Source organism: Malaclemys terrapin, chromosome 5, assembly GCF_027887155.1.
Source record: "Malaclemys terrapin pileata isolate rMalTer1 chromosome 5, rMalTer1.hap1, whole genome shotgun sequence".
NCBI classification, from domain to species: Eukaryota; Metazoa; Chordata; order Testudines; family Emydidae; genus Malaclemys; species Malaclemys terrapin.
In genome coordinates, this window is record NC_071509.1 from 79,002,426 (window position 1) to 79,015,429 (window position 13,004).

The 13,004-nt window shown below is 42.5% G+C and overlaps 1 protein-coding gene across 9 annotated transcripts in view; it reads right to left on the reverse strand.

Annotated features, from left to right (window-relative positions):
* The window catches only part of RAPGEF2 (Rap guanine nucleotide exchange factor 2), a 335,598-nt gene that overhangs the window by 74,037 nt on the left and 248,557 nt on the right, over positions 1–13,004 (reverse strand). For all 9 annotated transcript variants that reach the window (XM_054030402.1, XM_054030403.1, XM_054030406.1 and 6 more), the window contains one exon: positions 1,000–1,131. In XM_054030402.1, coding sequence (XP_053886377.1) covers positions 1,000–1,131 — 132 coding nt within the window. The remainder of the gene's footprint in view (positions 1–999; positions 1,132–13,004) is intronic.

Sequence of the window (13,004 nt, forward strand, 5' to 3'; positions counted from 1 at the left end):
AAAATTCCTCCAACTCTTAAGCTGCCACCTCCCCGAATACCTAGAAGAACAGATGAAATATGCAAAGTATTAAAATCAAGTTCTGATAGACTAGGGAGACAGAGAGCAAAGTTAAAGACCCTCAAAATGCACACTGTTAGCAACTCCCTCCCTTACACTAAGCATGTTCCAGCTCAAGAAAACCCACTAATTTCAACTGTGGCAGTTTGGCATCAGGAGAGAGGCAGTCTTTTTTTCCACATACTAGGTCATAAACCTTAAATTCTAAAATTTCAAAACTTCCAATCTAACATTGGGTGAAAACATTTCTCTCCAAAACTATAAATTACAAATAGATTCAATCGAAGTTCATACAGAACACGTTGGCTTCTATTATGGTCATTTCTCTAGATGCTGCCAAGTGGCTCTGATAGTTACATGTAAACATTAAAGGCAGGTCTATGCTACAAAGTTTTATCAGCACAGCTATGTGGGATAGGAGTGTAGGGAAAAAACCAAAACACCACTCCTAAACTATGTCTCCCCAACCCCTCCCACCACCACCCAATGTAGAGACACAATTATACCAGCAAAAGGACTCATTTTGCCAGTATATGCTGCATTTTCACTAAAGGGCTTTGCTGGTATAGCTATACCAGCACAGCCTTTGTAGTGAAGACTAGACCTAAGTATTGCCTTCAAATAAATAGGAGAATGTGCATCAGATTCATTAAGTTACCAATCATGAGTTACCTTTAAACGTTAGACTAGTATATGGATCAAAATCTCAAATTCCTCCCTTTTTAAAAGAAAACATACTTCCTTGTAAATAATTTGATTTTTCTTTTGTTTCACTAGATGAATATTGACAAAAAGCAATGAAATGTATATTCAACATTAGGTGCATCAAAATACCTACATTACAGTACATGTAATCACTTATAGGCTGACATTCTGGAATTAAAATATTTATCTTAAGAAAATTGTTTGAGGAGCAGGTATTATGAAATACTGTCTTACCTGGTAGATATCAGAAAGGCTGCTGCTTCCAGAATCACTAGTGATGCTACATCCTGAGTGACTAGAGGTAACGTGGGTCACCTGTGGGTGGAGACTGTCAGTAAGATGCAGTTTTGTGAAATCTGCAGGAAGCTACAGATGGAGTAGAAAAAGCAGCATTACAATATGGATCAGCTATGCACTCCAAAACACATTTAAATTGTTCATGCCACATTTTACTCCCTGCCAGGACCAAAAGCTGTACAAAACATATTAAGAAGGCTCTTGGAGTTTGAGGATACAGCTTGCAACTTTAAGATTTATAGTTAAATTTGCTAACAGTTCAACAAAGTATCACAAGTGTAAAAAAAAAAAAAGACTTGCTTCAAATGTAACAAGAGATACAAAGACCATATCTAAAAACAAACACTGATGAACAAAATGCACTTCAATTCCAATGCTATGTTTAGATATAACTAAATTCCATGAGAGCCTTTTGTCAGTTTAAACAGTAAGGGTTTCTTGAAGGATGGGATTAGGAATGACCAATGTTGTATAGTAATTCCTCACTCAACATTGTAGTTATGTTCCTGAAAAATGCAAGTTTAAGCGAAACAATGTTAAGCGAATCCAATTTCCCCATAGGAATTAATGTAAACGGGGGGGGGGGGGGAGGGGGTTGTTAAGTTCCAGGGGAAATTTTTTTGCCAGACAAAAGACTTATATGTTGTTTGACTCACAGCTGTGACTAGTGTAAGTGAATATCCTCTGGGCCCAGGGTGAGGGTGTGGGCCAACAACACTCCCTCTCCCCCAGGCCAGCAGAGTCCTCCCCATGCAAGCTCTGGGGGTTTGGGCTCGATACAGGAGCCAGGTAGAGCAGGCAAGCAGCAGCATGTAGGAAGGGACACTGTGCTGCATCCTTTCCCAGCACCCCGGGGGATGTCTCTGCTGGCCTCTGAGCAGCAGATCACACAAATGCCTGCTCCAGATAAGTATCAGAGGGGTAGCCGTGTTAGTCTGGATCTGTGCATCCAACAAAGTGGGTACAGGTCTGTCTCATCTTACGCTGGGGTTACGTTCCGCAGTCAGAGCCTAAAGCAAAAATCTCATATAGTCAAAATTACATTGAGTGTAATGGCAGGCGGAATCGCCTGCACTACAGGAAGAATATTTAAATGGTCATTTTCCTCTTTTTTTGTTTGTTTTTGTTTTGTTTTTGCTGACCGCATAAAGCTGAAATCACACATGTTAAATGCGCCTAAGATGTGACAGACTTGTATTCACCCACGAAAGCTCATGCTCCAATATGTCTGTTAGTCTATAAGGTGCCACAGGACTCTTTGCTGCTCCAGATAAGTCACTGAACAACTCCCCCACCCCCCCGGGGAGACCAGTCATCTCCTAAGGCAGTGGTTCTCAAACTTTTGTACTGTTGACTCCTTTCACACAGCAAGCCTCTGAGTGAGACCCCCCCTTAAATATATAAAAAAGTGTTTTTAATTTGTAACACCATTATAAATGATGGAGGCAAAGCGGGGTTTAGGATGGAAGCGGACAGCTCGCAACCCCCCATATAACAATCTCGCAACCCCCTGAGGAGTCCCAACCCCCCGTTTGAGAACCCCTGTCCTAAGGGAACCAATCTGCCGGGTTGCATGATACGCTCGGGACACACAACGCAGAGACATTGGGCCTTTAGATCCCTGAAGAGCTGGAGACAAGCCATAGGCTTCTGGAAGACCTTCCTCTCAGAGCAGCAGCTAATCCCGAGACGAGCAGGTGGAGGGAGCAGCAGCAGCGAACTCGCAGGAGGAGAAAGCAGCCCTGAGGCAGCCGCTCTGCTGGGGCAGGCTGCCCTCAGTCGCTGCAGCATCTGGGAGCCGGTCAGAGGCAAGAGCCGCGAGTGATGGGGTCCCAGCACAGCTTAGCGCTAGCACAGGGGGTGTCTCTAGGTGCAGGAAGTCTGGCGGCGGATCAGCAGCTCTCTCTGCTACCGGGTGAGTAAACCTGCCCTGGGCAGCAGAGGAGAGAGCCTATAATCCACAGGTACCGACTTTTCAAACTGACGGAGGGTGCTCGACCTTCAGCTCTGCCCCAGGCCCTGGCCCCCACTCCACTCCTTTCCCCAAGGCCCCACCCCACCTCCTCCCACCTCAGTTCTGCCTCCTACCCCCAGCACACCACATCACTCCGCGAAACGGCACTGGTGAACATTGTGCAACTCTAAATTAGCATGTTCTCTAATAGAACAGCGACTAAAACAAAAGAACTTTAACCGGGACGACTTTAAGTGAGGAGTTACTGTAAACTTTTCAGTAGTAAAGCACTTTGAATATGGATTTTTCTATACCTGTGTCACTGAAATCAATTATTATAGCACAGTAAAACCTGCTTGACTCAACTATCAGTCACTCTTTAAACCATAAACTCAGACAATAGGAAACAAAGGAAACAAAGCATAACTAATAATTTGCAGAGCTACAAAAATTATTCCGCAACCAATGTAACTGAACAATTTAAGCAACTGCAGAATCCCATTTGATCACATTCCAATAAAGGAATAGGCATTGCTGTAATCACTTCAACACCACCAAACTGATTAAAACCCTAGCAACTTTTAAACTGTTTACTCACCAAACAAGCCCTTATTCAACCCTAGCTGCCCTCCATTCCCTAAGTTTAAGGTCCATATTTTAATGTGGTTCCATGTGTGTAGCTCCCATGGAAATCAATGTAAATTGTTTATAAAAACTGATAGTTGACTAATGGCCTTCATAAAGGGAAGTAACAACCAACCTAATTACAGTACAATCTGAAGAAATATTTGAATGGTTGTTCAGTCATATTACTGAAGATCTAATATGCCAATCCTACCTAACCAAAAGCATAAAAGTCTATTACCTATTTATACCATAATATATATTGCAGGCGGGCAATTTAAATATTGCACTTTTTGTAAATATATACAGCCAGTAAATATTAAAATATTGGATATTTAAACCATTTTATGTGTCCAGCAAACTCTATTACAGCGGTTTTCAAACTCTTTTTCTGGGGACCCAGTTGAAGAAAATTGTTGATGCCCGCGACCCAATGGAGCTGGGGATGAGGGGTTTGGGGTGTGGGAGGGGTTCAGGACTGGGGCAGAGGGTTGGGGTGCAGGGGTGAGGGCTGCAGGATGGGGCTGGGAATGGGGGGTTCAGTGTGTGGGAGGCGTCTCTGGGCTGGGGCAGGGGTTTGGGGTGCAGGAGGGGGTTGGGAGCTGGGTGCAGGAGGGGCTCCAGGTTTTGGGGGCTCGGCTGGGGTAGGGAGTTGGGGTGTGGGAGGGGGTCAGTGCTCTGGGCTGGGGGGGTTGGGGTGCAGGAGGGGGGTCAGGGCTGTAGGCTGGGGCTGCGGATGAGGGGTTTGGGGTGCAAGAAGGGGTTCCAGGTTTGAGGGGCTCAGGGCTGAGGCACACAAGCGGCTCCGCACAACTCTTACCTGCAGGCACCAAGCCCCTCCCCCCACGTTCCCATTGGTCGGTTCCCAGCCAATGGGAGTGCAGAGCCGGTGCTCAGGCAGTACGCAGAGCCACATGGCCCCCCTGCCTGGAAGCCGGACTGCTGCTGGCCACTTCTGGGGCACAGCGCGGTGTTGGAACAGATAGGCACTAGCCTGCTTTAGCCAGGCAGCACCACCGACAGGACTTTTAACATCCCGGTTGGCAGTGCTGACCAGAGCAAGGCAACCCAGTGCCTTACATGCCGTGACCCTGTACTGAGTCACGACCCACAGATTGAAAAACACTGCTCTATTACATATTCAAATTAGCACCAATGTTATTATGGGGGCATTGATATGAACTCTATAGTTGAAGCTGCACTGAGATTTTCACTTACAAACAGGACTAAACTTCTGTTTCACAACTCAGAGTTTGATTTAAGTCTCCAAATTTGACACATTAACTCTTCAGAAGGCAACTCAATTTACAATAATTCTTTTAAATAATATTTACTCACTTCTGCCACAAAAACATTTAAAAAACCAAAAATGATCCGTATTCAAATTTGCTTTGTATTGCTCATAATTCTTTGGAACCCTCTAGCTAACCAATCACAACCTGCACCAACTCAGAAGTTCTCACACAGTATCCTGATTGGAGCTGTGTAAATAACTGATTTTTTGGTTTGTTGGCTGAAATGAAAATTCTGAAAAATATTTCAGATGAATACAAAACAAAAAACAAAAACAAACAATTGTTTTGGGTTATATAAAACATTCTGTTTGATCTGAAATAAAGTGTTTCATTTGAGGCATTTATAACTTTTTTCTATTACAAGTAAAGCTCTTGATTAATCGCAGTTAACTCATGCAATTAATTAACAAAATTAATCATGATTAAAAAATTTTATCACGATGAATTGCAGATTTAATCGCACTGTTAAATAACAGAATACCAATTAAAATCGATTAAATATGTTTGGATGTTTCCCTACATTTTCAAATATATTGATTTCAATTACAACACAGAATACAAAATGTACAATGCTCACTTTACATAATTTTTTATTACAAATATTTGCACTGTAAAAATGATAAATAGTATTTTTCAATTCCTCATATAAGTACTGTAGTGCAATCTCTTTATTGTGAAAGTGTAACTTACAAAAGTAGATTTTTTGTTACATAACTTCACTCAAAAACAAAACAATGTAAAACTTTAGAGCCTACAAGTCCACTCAGTCCTACTTTCTGTTCAGCTAATCGCGAAGACAAACAAGCTTACTTACATTTACGGGACATAATGCTGGTAAATTATTATTTACCATGTCATCTGAAAGTGAGAACAGGCATTCGCATGGCACTTTTGTAGCCAGCATTGCAAGGTATTTACGTGCCAGATACGCTAAACATTCATATGTACCTTCATGCTTCAGCCACCATTCCAGAGGACATACTTCCATGCGGATGACGCTTGTTAAAAAAAATAATGCGTTAATTACATTTGTCAGTCAACTCCATGGGGAATAACTGTATGTTTCCTGCTCAGGTTTACCTGTATTCTGCCATATATTTCGTGTTACATCAGTCGCAGATGATGACCCAGCACACATTTGTTTTAAGAACACTTTTACTGCAGACTTGACAAAACGCAATAAAGGTACCAATGTCAGATTTCGAAAGATAGCTACAGCACTCGACCCAAGGTTTAAGAATCCGAAGTATGCCAATGCCAATGCGGAAACTACAAAACCCGGACCACTAAAAAAAGAAAATCAACCTTCTGCTGGTAGCATCTGACTCAGATGATGAAAATGACCATGTGTCAGTCCACTCTGCTTTAATCGTTATCGAGCAGAACCTGTCAACAGCTTGGACACATATCCTCTGGAATGGTGGTTGAAGCATGAAGGTACATATGAATCTTTAGCCCATATGGCACGTAAATATCTTGTAACGCCGGATACAACAATGTCATGTGAATGCCTGTTCTCACTTTCAGGTGACATTGTAAACAAGAAATGGGCAGCATTATCTCCTGTAAACGTAAGCAAACTTGTTTGTCTGGGTGATTGGCTGAACAAGAAGTAAGACTGAGTGGGTTTGTATGCTCTAAAGTTTTACACTGTTTTATTTTCGAGTGCAGTTATTTTTTGTACATATTTCTACTTTTGTAAGTTCAACTTTCATGATAAAGAGATTGCACTACAGTTTTGTATTGGGTGAATTGAAAAATACTATTTCTTTTGTTTTTTACAGTGCAAATATTTGTAATCAAAAATAAATATAAAGTGAGCACCGTACACTTTGTATTCTGTGTTGTAATTGAAATCAACGTATTTGAAAATGTAGAAAACATCCAAAAATATTTAAGTAAATGGCATTTTATTATTGTTCATCAGTGCGATTAATTACAATTAATTTTTTAATCGTGCGATTACTTGCAATTTTTTAAATTGCTTGATAGCCCTAATTTAAAGTAAAATATATTTGAAAATGTCATTCACAACACCCTTAGAGGAGGTGGTGCTGCCTCCCTCACACCTTATAGCCACATGTCTACATGAAGGAAAACACAGAGCACTCACATGTCCAATACACGCTCTCAAAAATCTTAAGTAATACACCTTCGTGAGCGTTTATGTTGTTTTTTTAAAGTAATAACAGCTTATGCAACAATTGCTAATATATCCAAAATCCAGTAGATAATGCAAACCAGCACAGTCTGAACCCGAGTAAGCCAATCACCTCCTTTTTTCATAATGCCTTTTGAATAGCTTTGCTACTAGCTACAGAATTCCTTTCATCACCATTAGTACAATTCTCCTCAAGTCATAACCCTAATGAATGCAACCCTCTAAGGCCCAATTCCAAAAACTCTGACCAAAAGTTGTTGTTAAATAATATTCAATTCCGGAAGGTACAGTGGTTAAATCTCAAAATATTTTACGCAAACAGCAAGTATTTAGTTTTTAAGAGACTCAAAGAACATAGGCACAAAGACTCCAGTATAACTGATAAAATATGGTGTAAATAAAAACAGACCTCCTGAATTCCTAATATTTTACTAATGTAGGCTACTATTTATGCCTATACTCCAGCATCTTGTCAGTTCTAAAGGAGCATATAAGAAAGTTCTCCACACAATGAAAGTAAGGTAATATTAAGGGATTAAAATATTCCCAAATAAAAAATCAATCTGAACTAATTAATACCTCTTCACTCTAACTTTTCAAGAGATTCAAATAAAATTATATTTATTACTAAAATATCAATTCTACAAAATTAGTCTATGTAGAAAAAATAGTGCACTGATTATACAGTAACTCCTCACTTTAAATTGTCCCCGTTAATGTTGTTTCGTTGTTACGTTGCTGATCAATTAGGGAAAATGCTCATTTAAAGTTGTGCAATGCTCCAGTCTTATGTTGTTTGGCTGCCTGCTTTCTCCACAGCTGGCAGCCTCCCTACGCGCCCCCCCCCTTCCCACAGCGCCTCCCGCCCGCCGGCAGACCCCGCGGATCAGCACCTTCCCCCTCCCCCCCCGCCTGCGGCAATCAGCTGGCTTGCGGCGTTTCAGGGGCAGGAGGGAGCGGGGAGGAGCAAGGACTTGGCGCGCAGGCTCCCCCTCCCTCCCCAACGCCGCAAGCCAGCTGACTGCCCTGGGCAGGAGGGGAGGGAGGCGGAGCCTGCGCGCTGAGTCCTCGCTCCTTCCCCCTCCCTCCTGCCCCCTAAACACCACAAGCCAGCTGATTGCCCCAGGCAGGAGGGAGGAGCGAGGATGCAGCATGAGAAGTAAAGGGGGAGGAGGTGGGGGGGAGAAGAGGCAGGTCAAGAATGGGGGTTTAGGGGAAGGGAGGGAGTGAGCGGGCTGAGGGTTGAGCCCCTCCCCCTGGTGCCTGCAGAGTAGGGGAAGCTGTCGCTGCTGCACAACGTGCTTCTCCTAGCCTACAGCACCTTCAGCCTCCTTGCCTGCCTCATTGTCTCCAGTGCCAGTGGGCTGTGCCTGTGTGGGGTAAGGCAAGGCACCTCCCAACTATAGTACTGTACTGTATGTACAGTATGTTTGTAAACACACAACACATGCACACCACTCCGCGCCCCCACCGTAGTATTAAATTGCTTGTTTAAAATTGTTTAAAACTTATACCTGCTTATTTAAAATTGTTTAAAATGTATATAATGCCTTTTGTCCGGCAAAAAAAATTTCCCTGGAACCTAACCCCTCCCCATTTACATTAATTCTTATGGGGAAATTGGATTTGCTTAACATCGTTTCACTTAAAGTCGCATTTTGCAGGAACATAACTACAACATTAAGTGAGGAATTACTGTAGTAAAATTCACTCAGTGCTTTTTTTGAAGTTCAACACAACATGCTTATACATTCGGACCATTCTTATTCCAAGATGTAATTTTCTTTAGACTAAATCTGTACGTTTCAAGATCTAAAATAATTTAAATTACGAGGACTGCAACTTTTACACACATTCTATGTGTTCCTGAATATAAAGTTATGGTGTAGTCCCACGGCCAAGGTTGGTGAGTCAGTTTCAGTGAAAAAAAGTTTTTTTTTAAACTCATCCATCTATCAAAATAGTCATAATTTTGTCTTACAGTACCATGCTTGTTGTGTAAAAGTATCTGGAAAAAAATATTTCCTGTGATGTAATCTAAGGGAACACCAGCAAAGGCAATTTCTTATGTACTACTGGTCCTTTGGCGGGAGAGGCTTCTCATCTTTTTTTCCCTTGAATGTTATTAGGGAATGTGAAAGACTATATGGCTGCCAGAATTGCACAGGAGGCAATTTAGGAAAATCATTATAGTATCCACTCTTACACATATATAACTAACTCTGACATATCTTTATTACACATGCACCAAATTCAGTTAATTTTTACAGAGTTGTTGACAAGTTATCTATTTTCACACCAAATCTACCTGACAGAGAACCACACTGGTTACCTAGATAGATTTTAAAAAATGAAGAGTATGGCAAAGCGCAGGAGAAAGTCTACTGCCTATAAGATACTTGAGAAAAATGGATTCCTATTGACTAAAGGAAAGATGACCCCATGAAAGTATGTCTATTAATTTTCTATTAGGGATTAATATAAGGCAAAATATCATTTCGCATGCACAGACACTGTTCTTTCAAATAAAACAATCACCCAGCTAATGGAGCATGCATCCCATTTCAGAGACCTCCTTAAGAGAATCAACCCAATTTCTTTTTAAAACTGTAAAATTAAATAGTATTTTTTCCATTTTCTTTACCAACAATTATGTGAAATTATTGTCCTTGGGACAAAAACTCTCTCAGAAGTGAAATAAGGTTATACCTTTAAACATATAATCACATCAATAATCACAAGTACTCCTCGTTCTTTTTGCTAATTCAGACTAACACGGCTACCACTCTGAAACCTTCCTACCCTTAAAGCAGTATTTTATCACCACCACTCTCAAAGTGACTTACTACTTATGTGAGTGCAAAGCCAATGATTACTTCTCTCTATAGATGTTCCTCCTAGTTTAAGAAGAGCATAATCGTTCTCGTCCTCTAGAACGTGCCTTGTCTATGCAACGAACGATAGGACTTGATAGATCCTGTATTCAAGATCATAATGGGCTTCACCCTGGGTTTCTTATTCACTAACTTCAATGTCACCTTTGGCCGAGTAAGGAGCTCAGGATTGGGCTCTTGCTGCATATTTCTTCATATTTGTTAATACTATGCTTCCAAAAATATTACAAACACAATATAAGCATATCAGATAAATCTGAAAATGTACAGTCAGTGGGACAGGGAGAAAGACAACAAATATGCCTTTGCAATGTGATATAGTAACAGAAAAGGCCAATGCAATTTTCTACTATATAAATAGTCCTCTAAACGTCTTTGGTAAACACCCACATATAACGTTGCATTCAATTCTAAGAACTAGATTACCAAATAAATAAAATAATGGGGACAAACAGGAAAGAAGTTCAGCGAAAAACAAAATATACCAGGAAACTTGAGGAACTAGCTTATAATTAAAAAGATTAAAAGAGTTAAATTCATATAAATTAACTAATATACAACTAAGGGGTGGAGGAATGCTAGAGACATGTTATTAGCCTAGTGAGTATCAAGAAAAATGTCCAATTACGAGGTTGAATACCCTCCTTAGAGAAATGATGGAAACTTCCATTCCTTGAGATATCAATCTCATGATATTTGGTGCTTTTCTTCAAATCCAACTCCTGGAGTCAAGTGATTTTGTGAAAATCTCAGCTTTTGTTTAAAAGAAAGACAGGAGGAGGAAAAAAGGCTCAAAATCCAACAAAAAAAAACTCATTTTTTTAAAAAGTCTCATGATTTTTAAGGCAATATCATGATTGTTTGGGGTTTGATTCATGATTTTGAGCATCTGGCGTTGTAACAGATATCCTACACTAAACTGGACAAAATACTAGAAAACATACAAAACAATCCTGCATGATTGGGGATGGAGAGAGAAACATGACAAGAAGGGATTTTTTTTTTAGCTTTAACCTTTATAATCACGACAGCATATTCCAAGGGTGCCAAACGGCAGCTCTCAAGCCACATGCGGCACTTTTACAGTTAAACGCAGCTCCCTCCATTCCTCCCCCATTCTCTACCTACCAGACTGTGGTGGGGAGCTCGGGGCTTCTGCCCTGCAGCACCCGGGGGGGGAGGGATCGCGCTAGGGGCTTCTGCTAGAGACAACTGCCTACCGGGTGGGGGGCACAATTTAAAGGTTTTTCTTCTCAATAGCTTGAGTCTTGCCCCCAGCTCATCCTCAACAGCCCCTCCCCGCAGGTTCTGGGTGTTAGCTCTGCATGGAGAGGCCACGGCAAACAGCTGGAAGCTGCAGGGAGAGGCTGCTGTTTTAGCTCCTTAGGAGAGGCAGCAGCAAAAGCAGAGACTCTCCCAATAGCTCCCCGCTGTTTGCCACTGCCTCTCCCCATGGCCGCAGCTCCCAGCTTGCTGGCTCCACCAGTTGCTGTGCAGAGAGGGGATCTGGTAGCACCATGTGATCGAGTGGGGCCAGCAAACCCTGGCAAAAATCTGAGGGGACCATGTGCTCCTCCACCCATCCAGTCTGGCTTCTGCCCAGCAGGGAGGAGGGTCTCGGAGCTTCAGCTCCATGGGGCGCACCTGCCGGAACTTGGGGCTTCAGCAGGAGCAGGGCTGAGGCCCCAAGCCCAGGCAGGTGTCTCCCACAGGGCTGAAGCCCCAAGACCCCCATTCCTGCAGGGCTGAAGCCCCTAACCTCACCACCCCACAGTGGGGCTGAAGCCCTGTGCCCCAGCAGGCACGCCCCAGCTCTTGAACTTCTGAAGATTGTCCTATGTGGCTTGGAGGATCAGGAAGTTTGGCCACCCCTGGCATATTGTGTGTGTGTGTGTACACACACACACACACACACACACACACACACAATGCTTCACCATTGACCCCTTCCTCAGGACTTAATGAAGACAATCCCTTCTCAAAAAGCTCTGGAAAAAAGTCCCAATTGCCCTTAAACTTTTGAAATTATATATTACTGGCTGCTAGTCAACTGAAAATTTTCCCACTATTATTCTAATATAACGTATTCTAAAGGAATGTATCTCACTTTTCAGAAAGAATGAGCTCTTTTACTTAAGAGAAATAACACAAGGTACAGTAACTCCCCACTTAAAGTCGTCCCAGTTAATGTTGTTTCGTTGCTGATCAATTAGGGAACATGCTCGTTTAAAGTTTTTTAACGCTCCCTTCTAACGTCCACCTGCTTTGTCTACTGCTTGCAGGAAGAGCAGCCCATTGCAGCTAGCTGGTGGGGGCTTGGAACCAGAATGCACCGGCAGCCCCCCTATCAGCTCCCCGCTCCCCTAAATTCCCTGTGCAGCAGCTGCCCAGCAGGTTAGCAATTGCAGCTCTCACTCCCCCCACTGCCATGTGCTGCTCCTGCCCTCTGCCTTGGAGCTGCTCCCCAAGACTCCTGCTTGCTGTGCGGGGGGGAGGGAAGGAAGAGGGGGGCTAATGTCAGGGTGTCTCCCTCCCCCCTGTTCCTGCACCCCACTTATCCCATCTTCTATAGAGCGGGGGGACACACCAGGGACACACCAGGGCTCAGCCTGCAGCAGCTGCAGTCTCAGCAAGCTGATCTAATTAACTTAAAGGGGAAATGCGCATATCTCCCTCCATTCCTACTGCCTTGTAGAGTGAGAGAGTTAACCCTTGAGGGCTCAGCGAATTGCTAGTTCATCATTTAGCAGTAAGGGAAATATCCCACCCTCTGGCTCCTCCACCTCAACCAAGCTTCACAATCATCATCACTGTATACCAGTATTAAATTGTTTGTTAAAACTTAGTGTGTGTGTGTGTGTGTGTGTGAGTGTGAGAGAGAGAGAGAGATAGTCTTGTCTGGTGAAAAAATTTTCCCTGGAACCTAATCCCCTCATTTAAATTAATTCTTATGCGGAAATTGGATTCGCTTAACATTGTTTCGCTTAAAGTTGCATTTTTCAGGAACATAACTA